This window comes from Diadema setosum, chromosome 2, assembly GCF_964275005.1.
Source record: "Diadema setosum chromosome 2, eeDiaSeto1, whole genome shotgun sequence".
NCBI lineage: Eukaryota > Metazoa > Echinodermata > Echinoidea > Diadematoida > Diadematidae > Diadema > Diadema setosum.
This window is the reverse complement of record NC_092686.1, coordinates 39,537,439-39,557,774: the sequence shown is the minus strand read 5'-3', so window position 1 is coordinate 39,557,774 and position 20,336 is coordinate 39,537,439. Positions and strand designations below refer to the sequence as shown.

Below are 20,336 nucleotides of genomic sequence, written 5' to 3'. Positions count from 1 at the left end.
AAATGCATGAAAATTTCCACTTTTACAGTATGATGTCATTTCATGACCACTGTATCAAAACTCTTGAATGAGAACATAGCTGTACTTCAGGATACAAACCAACCATTATTATTTATCTGCATTGTCAGGCACCTACCATACTACTCCTGGTTCATCGTAAGTGACAAAGTGGATATTGATCATCTTGTCTGAGAATGTAAAATGTCCGTAGATATCCAGCTAGAATTTGATATCAGGACCCAGTGTTTTAGTGTCCAGAATCTATTCCGCTATACAATGCTGGTTATGCCATGTGGATATGTAGTAGCAGTAGAGTGTGTCTGAACATGGTATTGATACTTTCTACATCTGATGTGAAACAAGTTCAAACAGTTCAATAACATTTTAAAGAAAAATAGCACACAATTACAGTGTTCAGCTAACCTGGGAGTAAAAAGTTTTGTCGGTTTGGAAGAAAAAAAAAAACAAAAATAAGAAGGCAAAGAAAAAAGAAATTGTACTGCTGACAGTGATTCAGACGTCATGGTTATCGGTTGCAAAACAACCTTACCTCTACCAGAAGAATTGTTTTCATCCTAAAAGTGTTATTCTGGAATCAAAGTTTGTCCTCATTCCTTCATGTAAACCATAAACTAATTATTTCTAGATGAATCACTACAGAGGACAAAATCATATGACTGGAAATCTGTGTGATTATCATTACCCAAACATCAAGCCATGCAATTACTGTAATGCAAAACTATCAAAACTTAATTAAGGGGGAAATATCATTCACTATCCATGTAACATTACCCTGGCTAAACTTTGAAGAAATGGAAAATCACCACAAAGGCAACTACACTTTTAGAAAAATAAAAAAAAAGTATATCAGTCAAGTGAACAGAAAAAAGGTAAGAAATAACCTTTGACATGCATCATGTGAAAGATGAAATGGAGAAATGATTTGCTGAAGCAAAATGACCGATGGTCGTAGAAGTTTCCCTATACCCAACTACCATCATCTATGACCTCCTGTATCCACAATGATGAAAGGCAGGTGCTTTCAAATCAATACAGTCTGGTTCATGCACTTTGATATTTCAGTGATGTAACAGTGTATATGGTAGAAGTTTACATAGGAAACCAGACATTAAAAGGCCTGGGCACAACACCTCCCCCCCCCCCCCCTTTCCATTCAGATCATCATGAGGGCACTTTGCCAGTGTCACTCGCAGTCGGCGTGATGGGCAGGCCCGTCCATGGCTGTCACCACTGACCACTGATGACAAATCGCTGGGGAAATGACATAAGTGAGGCTAGGAGGGACAATGAAGGACTCGAGACGATGGACAGGCTGCGCCAATCAACCCACGCATCCTATCTCTCACTGTGCACTCCCCTTCTGCCTTTCATAATTAGATATTGCATAAACTGCCTTTGAACAGGAAAACCTGATCACAGGAGAGGAATGCAAATAATAGACCATGGCAGAGTCTCACAACAGTTTTCCACAGCATGATTGGAAGGTCATAGCTGCACAAGAACAGTGACCTGGATTTTTCAACAAAGTGACCACTCCTATCATTTCAACATGAGGCTCCTGTGACAAGATATCAAACGATACACTGAGAGTACAAAGCTGGAAGGTGCACCTAAAATGCTCACTAATCATGTAAAGTCATATTCATGCACGCTTTTAAACATTTCAGATTTCAGAAAACTTTAAAGAGAAAAATACCTATTTTAATGCTATGTACACGTTCTTTCCAATCCCTGGGTATCAGATAAGTACTCTGTTCCTGACTCTGATATTTGATTCTGCCATCAATAAGAACATTCACTATTTCTGCTTTACGTATTTGAATTGAAACAATGCTCACTGGAATTTGCATTTCCTGAACACTCAAGTAGCAGGTGTCCCTTAGTGTATAGTACAATCAGCTGAGAAGAGAAAATGTGACCGTGCATCACAAAACTAACAAAAAGTCCCACGCCCTGATTTTACGCAAGGACTCAAATAGGTGAAAGGGGTCAACCCAGTCAATCTTTATTTTTTCAAATTGTCTAAAACAGAAATTCTTCTTCTATGTAATTCTAAAGTTTGGTATTATAGAATGAATGTGGGTGTTTTTTGCAGTTTTTCTAGAACATTTTTTTTTTTTTAGAATAGTGTGAATAGGTATGTTTTTAGAGGCCCTTTTTCATTTCTTAAAAAATCTTTTACATACATGTACTCTTTACTTTCAACTCTTTTAACTTTTGAAAAAGCAATTTTACTGCACTGAAAATTGGTAGTGATTAGTCATGAATAGAATGTGTTGATAGAGCATGCTTAATTGAAGCTTACTCTGATGATCCCTCCATCATTGTTGCTATGGAGTCATACATCCTGTTTTTTGTTCCATTCATTGCAAAGACACAGCTTGAATAGACCCTTTACTTTTATAGAGTCTTCCAGAGTGTGTATTTTTTTTTCCATTACTCAGATATGCTAAGAAAGTCCATTTGTACTAACTTCAAATACATCATTTTAAAAGCACTGTTTACCATTGGGAGCAGTGATTAAAAAAAAATGTTATATTTTTATCACATTTGATGCATACAGGTCAAATGTATCAGAAAACACTCTACCATTAAAAAAAATGCAATAAAGCCTGAAATATAAGGATATATCACTATTTTTCTCAATAAACTATAACTGTAGATGATTTATTCTAGAAAAAAAAAATCTATCATAACTATTGTTCACATCTTGTATATTTAACTATACTTAACATTGATTACACTGTTTAACATTTTTACATCATTGGTTGTTTCTCTCCGTAACTCACATTATAGAACTATTCTGAAGCACCAAAGCTGGGTTTTTGTTTCATCTGTAAATGGTAAATAATGCCTTTAAAGCTTAGAGTCTGCTCTTTCAGAAACTGCCCTTAACTAAAAAAATTATATCTGGTGACTTTTTATTGGTTTTTGAGGTGCAGGGTCACAAAATACAGAGTGTATGTCTTTCCAGAAAGAGCTATCAACCTCTCCTGAGCAAAAGTCATCATAGTGCACAGAAGGAAACAAAAGATATCATACACATATTTTGAAAGAAAAAATAAGTATGGTTCAAAACTGGGACAATTGCACAATCAAGCATGGCATATAAAATGACCGAGAACACATTTCTCATTCTAAATTTGAAAAACATCTATCCTTATTTATACATGAATATCTTCTTTTTTTTTTCTTTTTACAAAGATGAAACATGATAATTACCACAAAATCATACTAGCTGCAAACTCTAAAGTGTGACCAAGGAATCTAACCCTGCTTAAAGTCAAAACCACACCGGTCTGAACTACAACTTCCTGTGGGAGGACTCACAGCTGATTCAATCCCGAACAGAAGTTTTGCGGCAGCGGGGTCACGTCTTTCCACCAACCGTCACAAAACAAAGTCCCTCCCCGGCCACGGATTCAAACAGGCCTGCTCTATAAATACCGAAAGGGGGGCAGGCTGCTGTTTGCATGATCATCTATCCATGAGTCTAGGGCTTAAGGTGAAGGCCATTCATAATGCCGATTGTACAAGGTCTGCGAGAGGGGGGCAACTTTGACGCAATACCAGTACACCATCACAACATCTGGCCTGTACTAGGAGACGTCTGTGCATGATCATGATAACATTACAAGCGTACTTCATTCAGGATGAAAGAAGTAAAGGCTTACGATACCAACTTGATACATGGGGCAAACTCCTGCCTTTTAGAATTGATCACTGCATGAGACAAGCAGGTTTCCACCATCTGGGTCACAGATGTGGAACAAACTATTGTCGGTGTTTATATCGAGGTGTTGGTTTTTTTCTTCTTCTTCTTATCCAACTTGGCTATAAACTAAAATGCAATTGGGACAGAGCATTTGGGAAACTGTTTTCACTTGTATACTTCAGTCTTTTTCTTTTCCCTGGCAGCCCTACATATGTAATTGAGAACACAATAGAATATGGCAATGTCTCCACCAGCAGTATGAATTTGTATGATAATTTAAAGAAATCCTTTCTGTGCATTAAGAAAAAAGAAGGTGCAGGCTAGATAAAGACTAATCCTGAGAGAGTTTATGAAAGTTGCTGCTTGACACTGATATCAGTCCAACTCAAATGATACTGTGGTATGGAGAACAACAACCTACCCATTCATGTGCAAAGGGGGAGCAGCTACAATCCCTGCACGTAATCGGCAAGTGGTGTGTCATTCTGTTTGGACAATTGCATACATGCGCGTTGCTTGGATCTAAGGAATGTTACCACTGGACAGAAGGATTGTTGGGGTAAGGTCAGGGTCATGTCCGGGCAATGCCAGGGAATGTCAGGGTACTTTGTGATACGTACATGTAGGCCTATCCTAGCTAGGGCTAGCTAACTGGCTAGGGTGGCAGTTGGAAGAAGGTACGATAAAAGTGGAAATTTTCACACATTTCGCGCAACCAGAAACTAGCGCAAAAATAAAAGGGCGCGAATATTTTTGCTTGCAGTATGTTCCAGTAGTTGATGTCTCGATTCCGCAGAATGAAAAACATGCAAAACTCTTCTTGCCCGGCAGAGGGCAAAGAATTAGTCACACGACAATATCCACTTTTACAGTAGCACAACAACATCTGACTACAATCCGAGCAACATTTTGCAGAGACCATAGAAAGAGATTGTCCGGACGCTGTCTTCAGCAGGTTAAGACAGACTTTCCTAGAATTTCTTTATTGTTCACACTACTCTCTCTCTCTCTCTATTTTCGGTTTCACATTGCACTGATCTGTTCATTATATATACCAACTGCATCTTCTACGATACTTCTGTTATGTTTGATCAAATCAGATGTTCTTTATCTGCCATTAATGTCACTTTTCAAAAAATCCACACCAAGTGTGGAGTAAATGGGCAATCCTGTCATTATACAGACAGTTATCAAACCTCGACCATGTGCTACTCTACCATCACAGGGGCATTTCGTGAAGCGTTTTGTCAGACATTTCGTCTGACAAAATGTTAAAAGCTACAGAAATCCTTACATCTGATTGGCTGACAGCAAATTTGTCCGACAAAGTTGTCAGATAAAATGTTTCATGAAATGCCCCCCTGGTTAATGTTCAAGAGGTTGTAGTTTTATCAATCTCAAGAGGCGGGACCCTATCTACTGGACTCTAAATATTAGTTACTACACAAACCAGATGAAATGCCATGACAACAGCTTTTACCTATTACTGTATACGCCATATATTTCGCGAGTCTATATTTTCGCGAATCAGGACTTCCCAACAATTTTGCGAGTGGTTAAATTCGCGATCATGGAGTCCTGTACTGAATGGAGAAAATGCGTACCCGTATGTTACATTCATATCGGTATTAGAGTCAATATTTTTGTGGGTTTTTAATTTTGCGAATAGCAGCTGACTTGTGAAATTTGCGAAAATAAAAACCTTGCAAAATATTCAGCGTATACAGTAACTCACACTCCTTTCTTGTAAAGGGTGTGCCTGCTTTCTGCAAGTCTTCATTGATGTGTGACAGTAGGCCTACTGGTACAGCTGCTGACATATACACTACCTGCTCTGTCTACAGCAAATGCTTGCCTATTTGGTTCGATCATCCTGACTTAGAGCAAACTCACAACCAGTTGCACAGGCGTTGGAATTCTAGAGTTTGATTCTGACATTATGGAGCATCCATTGAGAAATAATTCTCCTAGGAGGGGAAATGACATCAACATGACAAGGACCCAGTCATGAGCTGAAACTGTATCTTTGCGATATATTCGCCACTCTGTGTTCTGACAAAACAACCTACACGGACTGTATAATTGGACCTGTGTCATAAATGCGCCTGTGCCTTAAACGAACAACATGCCACGAACCAACAATTGTACCTGTCTCGTATTTTCACTTTGATGTTGCCTGCAGTGAAGCTCCTTATATCTCAGTGATTACGTGATGTGTTAAACCCACAATTGCGCTTTGACAAAACAACGTGCAATGACCCTATGATTGTGTCTGGATTATATCCACAGCTGTCCTTTGACAGAACAACCTGAAGTAAACCTATAATTGTGTCTGGGTCGCACAACACCTGTGCTTTGACAGTGTGAGTACATCCTGCAGTGAAACCACAGCTGTATCAGTAAATGCACTAATACACCCATCCTCAAAGAAAGCAATCTGCCATATGATTGTGCACAAAAGGGCAGAAGTTTTCTGTGGCAACCTGTAGCAAACTATTAGAAGAAAAAAGAAAAAAACAGATGACAAGAAATCCCACTCTTAATATTCACAATGACATTCATTACAAGAGTGAAGTCAAAATCAAAGTTTAATTTCTTGACGAAGATCAGGCACAACTATAGATATAATATGCAAAATTTGATGAGAAAATGAGGACATTAATTATCTTGCTTGCACAAAAAGCTTAAAGGGACATTCCAGACGATTTTCATAATTTCACATCATGTAGTACATAAATCGACAACTCCATGTATAGATTTATGGAATTTATTGTGGTTCTTGAGCAGAGAAACAATACTTTGAAAAACCATAAACAAATAACACTGAACAAGGATGGTGACATAGGAGGTTCACATATTTCAGAAATGTAGCAGTGTAATTTCATTGCAATACCGCTTGCTTGCAAGTTCACCTGTGTATAATCTATGCATGCCTTCTTCTTTTGTTCTGCTTCCTTGAGCCCCAACTCATGCATTCTTATGGTGACTCTGCCATGTCATCATCCTTGTTCATTGCAATTGGTTCTAAATTTTTGAAAATATTCTTATTCTTCATCCCGATTATCACAAATTCTGAAACTCTGTCCTCAGTAGAACTAATTTATAGTTGTTCAAATGTAAAAATCTTAAAATCATCCGGAGGTCTCCTTTAAAAAATATCTTGGTGTTTTTGCTTTTGTTGTTGTTTGTTTGTTTGTTAGTTTCTGTTTTTCAAATAGGAAACAATTATATCCCACCACCCCCCCCCCCTCCATGTGCATGAAATCATTCTGGAGTCAAATGAACCTCCACCAGGGCTTTTCGCAAAATGGCAAACCAATCCAAGCTTTATTCGAAACTGGATGCAAGATTGAAGTCATGGAAAAGCTCCGCATGTCTTCACAAACCAGTAGAATCAGTTGCTATCACATCAGACAAGGTGATGATACCAGTGCTCCACAACTCTCCTTTCGTTAGTACATAGGAACTGCAGAGACTCCAACCCTGAGCACCTTCTGATCTGGAGATTCTCCTGCCCGAAACCCCTAGCAAACGGGAGACCTCAAGTTGATGTGTGCGAAGTTCCTAGGGTTCTAGATGTTCGCTGGTGCTATGTAAGGCTTATTTTTTCAACATACGATAGCAATAAATAAGAAATCCTTTCCAACGGGAGACACAGAGCCAGGGCGGGAGAAATCAAATCTCAAGCGGGAGAACGGGAGATTTTGCAAAAATTGGCTTTCGGCGGGAGATCTCCCGTCAAAAACGGGAGAGTTGGAGTCTCTGGAACTGCCTATTTTGCAAATAAAGTTACAATGCTGTTGTAGGCACCTGTCTTGTCAAGACCTCACAATGATCTGCTAGAATTGGATACTCTCTTCAAATCTCATATGGGAAACCATGAGGAAAAAAAACACAAAAACAATAATCATTCAAAAATGTGCATTTTTCTTTCATTCTTTGGATGAAAACATTGTCTTTTAGTCTGTTTTTTTTTCTCACATCGTCACGAGCCATATTTTGCTTAAAATACTGATTACACGATATACACACTTGTAACAGAGAGAGAAAAACTCACACACACACACACACACACATGACATTTTAGTATCTCTTTGGCATTTTATGCAGTTTCTCCTCTAAGTATGATCAGCACTAAAATGTTATAATTGATTGACATTGATTATGTAAGTCTTTAATATTTCTGTCGATTGAGCAAGTTTATGTGTCTACTACATGTCTAGACTTTTCAGTATCTTGGTATCTTATTTGGAAATGAAAATGAATTAATTGTTCTGAACAAATAATGCATTATTCTTCAATTAATGGAAGGGGGAGAGAGATTCGAATTGTTTTTTATGTTCTTCTTTTTGTTTATATTTGGGAGTTGTCCTGTTTTATTTTGTTGATTTGTTTTGTTTTGTTATGTTCTAGGCTAAAATCTAAGCCCAAATTCACAAAGGTGGTTTAAACTTTAACCCTGGCTTATGCAAATTTCTTCTGCGTAGATATACGATTGACAAATTGCGTACACCAATGGACATCCAGTTACAAACATGCATTAATATGCACACGTTAAAGGTACATGTATTTCATATTTTAATATCTGCTTATTTTAGTCCATGGTTTAAATTTAAACCATCTTCGTGAATTTGGGCCCAAGAGCACAGCAAATCTTCCCCAATGGCGAACAGATGATATGAACTCCAACACTTGGCAGACAGCAAGAGAGTTCACCCCTTCAGAAATTGTGACCACACGGTTGAGGCTCCTTGCTAAATTTGCGATACTAAAATTCCCTCCCAAAAGGGATCCCCCACACTTTTCCTGGCTGTGAGAGAAATGTGCGTCTTAACCCCGCAAAATTGTCGCATCCCCAGGAGAGCCCAGAGACTTCCTTGTTTATCCTGTCACTTACTACCTTTCAGTCCTCATTTCACATCAACCACCAGAGCTAGGAAGACAGCCAAATAGCTGGCTATGAGTGACCTCGTGACCTGGATTGATACTACAGTTTGCAGTGGAGACCATTATACGCACTGCTCATTTCCAATAGAAGCCTTAAGTCTGCAAATCTCTGCAGACCAAACATGTACATCACACTGATGCATACTAATACTGCAACTCATATTCTTCTGAAATGGGAGAACTGAAAGAACAGGAAAATGGTGTATATAAAGCATGCCAAGAAAAACTTCTAAAGAATCACTAATTTCACTGTATACACATATCTTCTAATTCCTTCTTTTTTTTTTTTCATTCAAAATCAATCACTTCGAATCCAACTCATCCACACCTGTGCTGTTATTCTTCTGAATATATGATATCTCACATTGTTTGTTTGTTGTTGTTTTTTTTCTGGACATTTAACATTTATATTTCTATCCATATTTCTTTTTTTTTCTGGTATAAAAAACCATGGTCATTTTTTGGTACCATTCTCATTGGCAAAATAAATGTACCATGGTAATGAATACTGTGGTAATTCACTTGGTACCATTCTTTTTCATGAAATACCATGGTATTTCTGCCCAAAAGTACATGCACGTACACTGCATCTCCCATTAGAAAAAGACAGGAAGTGTGTTGGGTCAACTGAGAAATACAGCACTATACAGTCAGTGGCATTTTGCGACAAAATTCACACTCAGTCTCACATTCCTACTTCGTATAAAGTCGGAATTGCCACCCCAAATATCACAATATCATGGCATTAATTTTGCGGTGGATTTACACCTTGTACATGATGTATTTTCAATTACCAATTTCTGTGCGTAAATGTGAATGCACCTATTGTTAAGAAGTGTCTTAATACCTAATTTCACCTCTAGGGGAAAGGAAATTGAGAAGACAGGGGGATGTTTCCTGCAAATGACCCATCACAAAGTGCTGCAGACAGAATGGAAATAAAACAATGTGTAGTGCAGTTGTAGCTTGAAGGCCAACCAGCACTTAATGCTCTTGCTGTCTACACACTGAAATTTAAATGGGTTTCCTGAAAATGGTTCTGAGACCGCAGAGCAGTCAGAATTCAGGATGTGCAAGCAGCAATATCTCAGACACAAATGTATGTGCACAAAAAAACAAACAAACAAACTCCTCAACCATTTCTGAGTTCTTCATAGCAATGCATAGGTAATCACGCTTTATACTGTGTAGTGAAGGTCGGTGCATGGTTTGCTCATCTACACTAGTCATTTAGATCATTTCACATTTAAGCTGCTTTGAGAAAGAGAAAGACCATATCAATGTGCTGAAACAAGCCCACATGTACAATAGTAGTCATCACATACACAAAAACAAACACACCATATCTGAGCCAGGTTATTTGTTGCATGCAGATAGAAAGACCTAATTGTTGTGATAGATTCTGGTTTTGACATGGATACATAGTTTTGCACAAATTTGCATTCCCTGCAATGGGAATGATTCCTGCTGAATAGAATGAAATGTAACCATTTATATACATTTGTCACTTCTATGTTTGACGAATCTAAAAACACAAAGAAAATTCAGGAAAAATGTAAACTGATTTTGAATGAAGGAGAATAATAAAGCTGATAAAATATAATGATCAGTTACCTCCATGCACACCTGACAAATAGAGTTGAAGCTAAATTTTACTGCTGTTTGCAGGCTGTAGTAGGAAACTTGAATTTGTATACTGCAAAAATAATAACAGTGCATCTAATAGCAAGATTTGATCTTGTCGTTATATTGAAGATGAAAAGTGCTCCCTATGGAATCCTTTCATACAAGCTCTTCCAGTAGGACTACAAGAGTAGTTTTAAGCCTTAGGGAGTAGGCAAGGGGCCCATCCCTTACCTGACAGTGTAAAGACTCCGCCCCCAAGGTGAGCATCCTCCACCGTACCAGATGTGGGCTGGCTGAGCTCGTCACTAGAGGGCGCTGTGTTAACTACCACCAAGGTCGTCTCAGCCTCAGCCCCACCGACCATGTCTGCACTGGATACATTCTGAAAACCATAGAAAAAAAGAAAAGAAACAAAACTCCATCTATTGATTAAATGACACTGGGATAAAAAACAAAGTATTGCAGAAGAATGAGAGAAAGAAAAGAAAAAGTTTTTGACTAATGAGACCTCCATGACAACTTCTAGAGTGAATCATTAAATATCAAATTCTTCCCACTTAGCCTCACTTCCTGAATAACAAAAACACATGTTTTCTTTGGAAATAATGCAATTAGGCTGGGCTTTATGACAAGATGAACGGCGATTAGGCAGTCTCACGGAAGCCTCGTCTCGACTCTAGATTCAGAGGCTGACAATCATAGCTTTCAACAGCTCGGAGGTACAACACCCTTGTGCCAGCCAGTGGGTGTTATTCTCCAGAGGGTTTCATTCTAATCCAGCTTGCCACTAATGTAGAGGTTGATTTATCATAAAGCTTGCACTTCATGAGACAAGTTAGCAATGACTCCTGCCCATTCTTCCTCTCTGTATTATATCTAGGTGTAGCCAAATTAATTCAACATAGAAATGGAATACAATATTGTGTACCAGTAATAAAAAATCAGATTGACAAAAATGTGTGATAGAAAGCATGATACTATAAAGTTAACTCTTTATGTGCTACAATTGTACGTTTGCACCTCCGACTCAGTTGACGGCGTGCCATCTTCGTATATTCTGTTCAAATGCACAAACCCGCCCAAATTGACAGATAAATCGCCAAATGGTGCAGTACAACAAAAGCGTTTCTCGCGCATCATTTCCTGTCACGTATAGCTTGCATTTTATGCTGTGATTGACTATCAAGCCTGTTCCCTCCTGGATTTGCGTGTGAATTCTAAGTTCCTGTCACTGTTTTGTGTGTAAAAGTCATACCTTTTATATAGTAATTTAGCTACAAGTCATTGGAAAGGAAAACAATCATAGATTTGTCATAAAATTTACATCAAAGCAAAGCTTGAAATTTTCTCTACAACTTTGCTATGTGTCCAGCTTAACAGAAATCTATAGAAGTAACAAAGATTTGAAAAACACAATGTTTTCTCAAAGCATGACAATGCTGGTGTCTCAGAATAATGTGGCACTCAGGGGGGTTTTCTCCATGGCACATAAAGAGTTAAGTATGAAACCAAAAATGTCATCAGCCCAAGTAGACCTGAGGTCAGTAGTAAAAGAGCAAAGGGAAAATTAGCAATGTTTACATGCCAGAGGCACTTGTACTGGTAGGCCTATACTGACAAAAAAAAATAGAGTCATATAAGTAAAACAATCACCTACATTGTAAGTCAAAGGTCTCTTCTCTTAATATTCTATCGATTTTAATCTCTCATAATTCAATTTTTTTCAAAGTCGAAGCTATTTCTTTAGTCCAAATAGATTTGACTAAGGCAAGGTTGACTGCATGACACTGTAGATGAAATGCCACACAATGGTAAAGTAGACTTCAATTACAAGGGTGAAACACATCATTCAGAAACTTGAGGTACCTACGAATGTACACTGTACCGGTACTGTGAGTATGAGATTCGTTAAAATTGGACATACAGTATGAAAGATAACAATTTCAAACAAATGTTTAAAGTTTTGACACATAGTGGTGTCCACCAATCTTATTTGCATGTGATCTATGTTGTGTTTGTGTCAATTAATCTTAAAATTGCTATGTACATAAGACCCCAGTGCTCAAAGTTGGTGTACTCTTTCTAGAAATTGCTGCAACATAAAGTGCAGAATCTGTTTTCCTGCTGTACCGTTGTAAAGTGGAGCAAAGGGGACAGAGAAGAAGAAAGATGTTACGGGTGAGTGGAAAGATTGAATTTGGCAATATTCCTGCAATAGTTCAACCTCTGTGATGATAGATTCCATTTCAGTCAATTACAGGCAGCTCCCGCTGCGACCGTTTGTTGCATTACAGTGTAATGATAATCTCACGTTGGTTGCTCTGATAACATGCTGGTAGCAGGGATGTTAATTACAGAATCCTCCACTGGCCACACGCAGTATTTCTAAATCTTTTTTTTTAATATTTCCCCTATTTTCTCCAGCTAAACATTCTGTCACATCACAGCTCCCCCTGACTCTGCCAGCATATCGAAAACATCCGGAGATGCAAAATTGAAAGCACGCCTCGGGTTTCCCCTGGGGACCAGTGAGCCAGCCCCTCAAACTGAGTAAAGATGGATCTGGACAACAACAAAAAAAAAAAAAAAAGACTTTTACAGAGCTTGCCAATCTTAGGCAGATCTTGTAATCCCCCAACCACAGATGTCACGACGTGGCACCTCAACTCTTGACTATTCCTTTTTGTAATCCCTGTGAAATTTACCGTACTCTGCAGAAAAGGGAGGCTGCAAGTCATTATCAATGAAATCTCATTCAACCGCTATATATATGTACATGTATGTCATCACTAATTCTTACACTGAAAAGAAAATACAGCAAGGAATCACTGTACCACAGCCCAAACCACTCTGCATACATTCCAGAGAGTGGACAGCTCATGAGCTCCCCTACGTTTTTCCTCCTCGAAGAAAAAACAAGCAAACAAACAAACAAACAAGCAGAATATTGCAGAAAAACAAAGGAAAGGAGTCAATGCAAAAACTTGACCATACAAATGTGGGTGTACATATAACTCTGCATGGTTGAGAATATCAAGTGGTTTTTTTTTTGTTTGTTTTTTGTGTGTGTGTGTGTGTGTGTGCGTGTGTGTGTGTTTTTGAGGGAGGTGCTTGAGGGGTATTTTTTGTCTTTGTTTGTTGTTTGTTTGTTTGTTTGTCTTTTTTTACTTATTATCTGAAAGTGCTAAAAACTGCATTTGTTCATATATTTCTTCTGGTTTGCAGAGCCTCAACACACTCCTCTCATTCGATAAAAGCTGCACTGATTAAATTCACACTACTTTATCAACTTCATGACATACTGCCAAGATTTTGACACCCACCGACAAATCAGCCAGCCATGGCTCATTAACAACTAAATTCCATGCTGGCAGTAAGATTTAACTGATCTACTTTAAAAACTTTTCTCATGTTCCAAGATTTGCACATACCATGTACATTATAGGCCTACAGTAGGCCTACTTCTTCTCACTGTTACTTCATCACCTATTGCGTACAGAGTGACTGAAAGTTCAAACCCCTCTTTTCATCCTTCTCTCATTAAAGTGCAAGTGAAAAGAAGACTTATATAAGGCAATATCCGGCGCTGCATCTCTTTCAGCAATTAATCACTCGAACAGTGCAAAGACTATCCAGCTGTCAAACTGCAGACAACTCCTGAAAATTCCTGAAAAAAAAAAAATTGTTGTGATTCTTCCCTCTTCCGATGATGCAAGTTATGCATGCAGGTTTAATACTGCAGCACCATTCAACAGGTGGTTCTACTTTCTTTCAGTGTTATGGTTATGGGTATGACTCCTCTTTCTCTCTCACTAGGTCTCAAACTCCCCAAAACTATCTACAGATGGTACACTACATACACTGTATTTGGTATCATAATGTAGCAGGCATCAAGATCTCAGTTCAAATTATTATCACTACTGGCAGTACAAGCCTACAAATCATACATGAATATATCAGTGATTTTATGAGACCATGTCGAGTGGTCTAGGAAATCAGTGTTTCAAGAAAACTGCCTTCAAAGTTTTCTTTTCAACACAATCGTGATCAAGGGGAGGTAAGACAGTTTTCACCTCTTGACAATAGGTCTGCTCATAGCACCCTCCACGATTCAAGCTTTGCGCCAGTGAACTACGCAGGACCAATCAGTAACCACGATGCCACGCACTGACCAATAAGATCGCTCCCTCGTTGCTAAGGGCAGAGTCTGTCTGCGGCGTGAAATCTAAATCTTTGGACACATTTCTGTTCTAAGTGTTGAATGTCAGGAAATCATGGCCAAGAAAAAGGCTAATTTCTTGCCTTTCCTTTGATCATTTAGCTTAGAAATTTCGGCAGATGATAGATGACACATTAGACTACAAAATTGTACCAAAAACAGGAATCCGATCATTCTGCAATCTCAATGACCGAGAACTGTGCGTGGATTTTCACTAGCTGCATATTGCCTCATTGACCATACAGGACCTACCCATTTTAAGCATGCTATTGCACACATTTCAGCAAGAGTTCAAGCACAAGGACTGGTTTCATGGAGCACACAAACAATTTTCATATTTTACTGTTAGTCTGTAAAAGATCACCAAAAGTGCATGGGGGTTTCAGAAGCATCTCATACTAGTACTGGATGCACTGTATGCATTTATGGCAAGCCAAAAGGAAATGCATCCAGTAAATTTGCCATTGGCACTGGCCAGTGGCTGAGGTAGTCGCATCAGTTGACACACCCCCATCACAGAAACTTACTCGGAGAAGATTTTCGGTGTGTCTCTCTTAAAGGGACTGGGGAGGAGTGTTGGAACCCAAAATGCAAAAGTACTATTTCATGAAGTGAAACAGGCAAAAACAAGGGCCAATGCCTATGAAAGGACTAAGCAATGAAAAAGAATCGATGAAAAATACGGCATTATGAAGATATCTATGATTTTGTGAAGAGCGTTACATGTAACGCTTGTCAAAATCACAGGGGGTCGGCTTAGAGGCTCTCCGTTCAAGTGTTGTTTTTGCCTCCCTCTTTTGTCCGATTTTGGCACAGCGTTGATTTGTTGCCTTCTCCTCGGCGAAAAGCAAGCCCAAGATAGAGTGTACAGCTGTACATCGACGCGCCGCGATCGCGAGGCGAAACCCGGGTGCCTGTTCACTGGCTAGCGAGCGTTATCGGTGCATTTCCCGGCATCCGCCCGGCAGCTAGCTAGCACGGGTCCGCTCGAACTCTGCTGGCTGCGTATATAGGCCTACTTACCGTACCACTCCATCCACACAACAATGGAGCAGCAGGAGGAGAGCGAGAGATCTGTCTCCAAGAAGAGGAAGACCATGAAAACCAGTGCCAGAGTATGGAGATGGCGACAGAAAAATAAAATGAAGTCAATCCCAATTCCCCTCAAGACACTAGGGGCTGAACGACAGAGATGTCATTTCACTTCTGCTGGATCGGTAATAAATTTGTGAAACTCGGAAGACTTCATTCAGTTCAGTGTGAGTAACAGTTAACTTCAGTTAGGACCTACAATGTTAGTGTAACATTGCTGATAGAGATGTCACTTAGAGGATCTACACACACTAAAGAACTATTGTTATGAGTAGGCCTAGATTAGTAGTTTTGTTAGGTGTCCTATGCCCCACCCGGAAAGAGTTCCTTATGTCCCCCCCCCCCCCACCAACTTGCACAAAACAAAGAAACTAGGCCTACCATTCCTTTTTACCGATAATAAACTAAATAAAGGTTATGCCATTTATGGGAATACTTCCCATATTATTAAACCTTTTAGTCCACCATTAGCAAAAAAAAAAAAAAAAAAAAAAAAAAAAAAAACCAACAACAGCAACCTATCTAACCATTATTTGTGCAAACTAGTGGGGGGGGGGGGACATAAGGAACTCTTTCCCCACACCCTAACTTGTTTCTATTATGGTAAACTAAAAGATATATCACAATTTGCCTGAGATTTTACTCACATTTGAAGAAAGGCCACATGCAGATTCACAAAGCCAAAGGTGTACCGGTATTCAGAATGCGATTGAGGTAGTATGGTAGGTATCCTAGACCAATGTTCTACCATTCCTAGTCCGAGGCCCTTTTTCTCTGCCAATATATTAGATAACTGGATTTTTTTTTTTTTCTGCGTAATGACATATCCCAAATTTGGCTCAACAGTTCTCCTTTTTCAAATGTGCTTCTGGCAATTGCACAAAATCGCTGTTCACCTTAAGAAAAGGCACGCTAAAATGTTTTGCTTGTAAATACGCGAATTCCTATTTTACCATATTCTGGATTATGTTGCCCTATTCTACCTTCATGTCAAATTATGGGTCTCAAAATTTCGAAATAAGAAAGTTACGACACTCATCAGAACTGCCGTTTGTTACAAATCGGCGATAGGCGAGAAATCCAATTTTACGAAACGACACTGAATGAGTGAAAGTGTCAGCGAAGACCTGCGTAGAGTGATCATCTGGTCACTCTCGGTTTTTACAAATAGTTTGTGGAGAGTCAACCGTGTATATGTTGTCACGGCAGCTATGATCGCGGACCAAAAACGTGAATTCACATGTTTGGTAAGGTACCTAATTATTGTCTCCGGTACACATGGCATTGCAAAAATGTTGATTGAAGTGTATCTATTGTGCGTATACATAAGTGGCTAATGGCGTATATGCATTGCAGCGCAGTTCACTCAGTCCCTAGTGTAGTGGTTAATGGTGTATGCTTTATAACACAGTAGGTGCTAGTTGTTGAGAAAGGTCTGTCAGATATTATTGTGGCAAATGTGGGTATCTTTTGTAGGGCAACAGCCAGCATCACATTCAAGGACCATCCTGACTAGGCAGCTCAGTGAAGCCAGTGACATACCCTCTCGTCAGTTGAGACCAGCCCTCCCAGCTACCGAGCTTGATGTCAGAAGCCAGTGAAATTCCCTCTCGTCAGTTTCGACCAGCTACCCAGCTCGGTGAAGCCAGTGACATATCCTTTCATCAGTTGAAACCAGCCCTCCTAGCTAACCAGCTTGATGAAGCCAGTGACATTTCCTCTCGTCAGTTTCGACCAGCTACACCCAGCTTGGTGAAGCCAGTGATGTCCCCTCTCATCAGTCGAGACCAGCCCTCCCAGCTACCCAGCTTGATGAAGCCAGTGACATCCCCTCTTGCCCATTGAAACCAGCCCTTGCACTGGTACAAAAGGTTTGTACAAACTGTCTTTAATTACCTGGTACATTTTGTTTTAATACACCTAGATCCAACAACTGTTTTGAACCTGCAAATGAAAATTAATGTTGATATTTAGTAAACAAAACATCAATAAATTGTTCGATTTAACTCTGTGTTCTCAAACGATGCTGTTATTATTCTTGCTGTAATAATTGATAACATTTTTTTTTTTTGAACCCATAGCTGTGGTAGTGGTTAATAAGATTATGGTTGTCTTGATCATTACTTTTAGGGTTACAAGTTACATAGTTTGTACATTGCAGCCACATATAGGCCTCCTATATGATTGTATGTTGAATTACAGACTCCCAGATCCCATGCATGTGGCTGGATTTAAAGACATAGGCCCTATAAGAGCTTGTATACATAGGGCCTACTTTGTAGATGCACAATGAGAGGCTGAGGTCATCCCGACGTCATGTGCAGTGTCAACTCATCAAAAATTTGGCTAGGGTTTGTAGGTCTTATTTTCCTTTTTGCTATTTAACTTCTACAGTAGACAGTCTATTTCTAACATATTTCATGGAGTTTTCTCTGTTGCATATATGTGAGCACTACAAGATATAGCTACCTGGTAGACTCTACACTGAAATAAAAGGGATAGCAAGTTCTGTGACTAAATTTACAGAGTGGTGAAGAACTAATGCGACTATCCTAATTGTAAGTCAGTGTTAATGCCTTTCATTGTGTCTGATATACAGATGAACTCCTGTCCAGATGCCCCTGTGAAATGGAAAAGGACAAGTTCGTGAATGCCGTTGCCTTCTCCAATTAGTTGTGGAGGAAAATGCTACTCTGAGGAAAGGACTTGGGTCAGATTGAAGTGGATCAAAACCTGGTGAGAGTGCTGACAGATATTGATTTTATCAGAGCCTGGGCAGATGTTAGAAGATAACAGGTTAGATGATGAAGACGTCCCTTTGGCATGCATATTTAGGAATTTTTATGTAAATATCATAAATAAAGTGGGCTACTAAGTATTTTCATTGGACTTTCAGCATCTAACAGAATTACTTTCATCGGTACTAAACTTGTCATTGCTTGAATGTTAGTCATTAAAGAGAATATTTACTATGTGTAATACTGAATAGTTAATTGAGTCTATATGAGTAGTAAAATAATTTTTCATTGTAAATGTGTAGTAGTTACTATATTACCAACATTCAGTCATTAGATGAGAGATCAATAGAATGTGCTTGTTGGCCTCTATTGCAGTGGAACAGCTAGCATCACATCCAAGTGCCATCCCAGATATCCAGGTTGTTGAAGCCAGTGACACCCCCTCTCGCCAAATAAGACTGCCTCTTCTAGGCTACGCAGCTCAGCAAGACCTGTGACATCCATCTCGCCAGTGGAGACCAGCCCTCTCTACCACCAAACTCAGTGAAACCAGTGACATCCCCTCTCATTAATCAGAACCAGCCCTCCCAGCTACTTACATGTAGCTCCATGAAGCCAGTGACATCCCCTCTCATGTTCTTCTTTGTGGCTGGCAAATGTTTGAAAACTGAACTTGGATGACGTCAATGTCATAATTATGTTGAGTGCATCCAAGTGATGGCAATGATAATAGCTCTGACACCAGCTCTTCCTGTAGGCCTACTGTCAATTTATGCCTTCATTGTGTATAATAGCAAAAGACATGTTAGTAATGAAAAAGCTGCACCTTTGTACCAGGATTGTTGGGGATTCTGATAAATGCACATTGAACATGAATAACATCAATTCCAATCATAGACCTACATTCATGTGATGGCAATACTAAGTGATATGACACTACATTCATATTTCTGAACTCTCTATTTCTGTCTTTTCTGTGAGGTAACAACAAACATGTTAGTACTCAAATGTGTGAATCAGAATGAAACATTGAATTGATTGCATAGAAAATTTGTTCTTGCCCCATGTGGCAAGTAGGGAATATAAATCCTGTAAACTCCTAAACTGCATGTGCTTAAATTGTTACTGGAAACTGAAAGGGCTGCAATATCCAGGCACAAAGTGTTTTGTCCTTTTATTTTTTCATTTGGTCTTTTTTCCCCCTGTGTTTCCCAGGTGTTTCAGTGGTGAAAAGCTACAATTACTCCGTTACAATAAAATATTGCATCAGTGTTTTAAAGTGAACTTAAGCAGGGCTGTCATGCACAGCAGTGTACATCACTGAAAGGGCCTTTCACACATTTCATTATTGCTCTAATTGTTATTATAATTATTATTACTACTACTACTATTGTTGTTATTGCTAATGTTTTTATTACTATCATCATCTTCATAATGATTATTATCCTCATCATCATTTATGTGATCACTGATATCATGCCATGTGTTACATTCAAGTGGCACAGCAGATCCTACACAGTAGCATTGTCCATCAGCATTTTGGAAGACACTTTTCAGCACATAATTTTGTGATAACTCTATCAAATCACATTATTATGAGGACAATATTTTTGTGGTAAATGGAGTTTGTGCCCTTGTAATATTCATTGCATCTATATTTTATAGCCAAAAAAAGGTATGAATTTTGATAAACAAATGTGTTGGAAGTACTTCAAACAAGATGTTCAGTTTTCATTCACATAGATATAAAAATACATTGTAATATACATTTTGGTAGGTCCCTACATGATGTTCTACTGATATAATTGTATACGCTAAAACCCTAAACTGAATGTGTTTTGACAATGCAATATGTAGAAGGTCTCCACACTGAAATAGTATAGTGTTCTTTGTACTTGAAGTCATTAAACCATGTGACATTGATTCTTGGACCTTCACTTAATTTTTTTTTCCCTGCAAATGTGCAAGTTATTTGAAA

General features: G+C 38.9%; 1 protein-coding gene and 1 long non-coding RNA gene across 2 annotated transcripts in view; one reads left to right on the top strand and one right to left on the bottom strand.

The window, feature by feature from the left end:
• The window catches only part of LOC140244991 (uncharacterized), a 129,308-nt gene that overhangs the window by 58,266 nt on the left and 50,706 nt on the right, over window positions 1-20,336 (bottom strand). Inside the window, exon 15 of the mRNA XM_072324586.1 lies at window positions 10,541-10,691. Within this exon, the coding sequence (XP_072180687.1) occupies window positions 10,541-10,691 (151 nt within the window). The remainder of the gene's footprint in view (window positions 1-10,540; window positions 10,692-20,336) is intronic.
• Window positions 17,368-19,251, top strand: LOC140244087 (uncharacterized). Its single transcript, XR_011902265.1, has 3 exons — window positions 17,368-17,491; window positions 18,220-18,356; window positions 18,734-19,251. It is a non-coding gene; the product is annotated as an uncharacterized lncRNA (long non-coding RNA).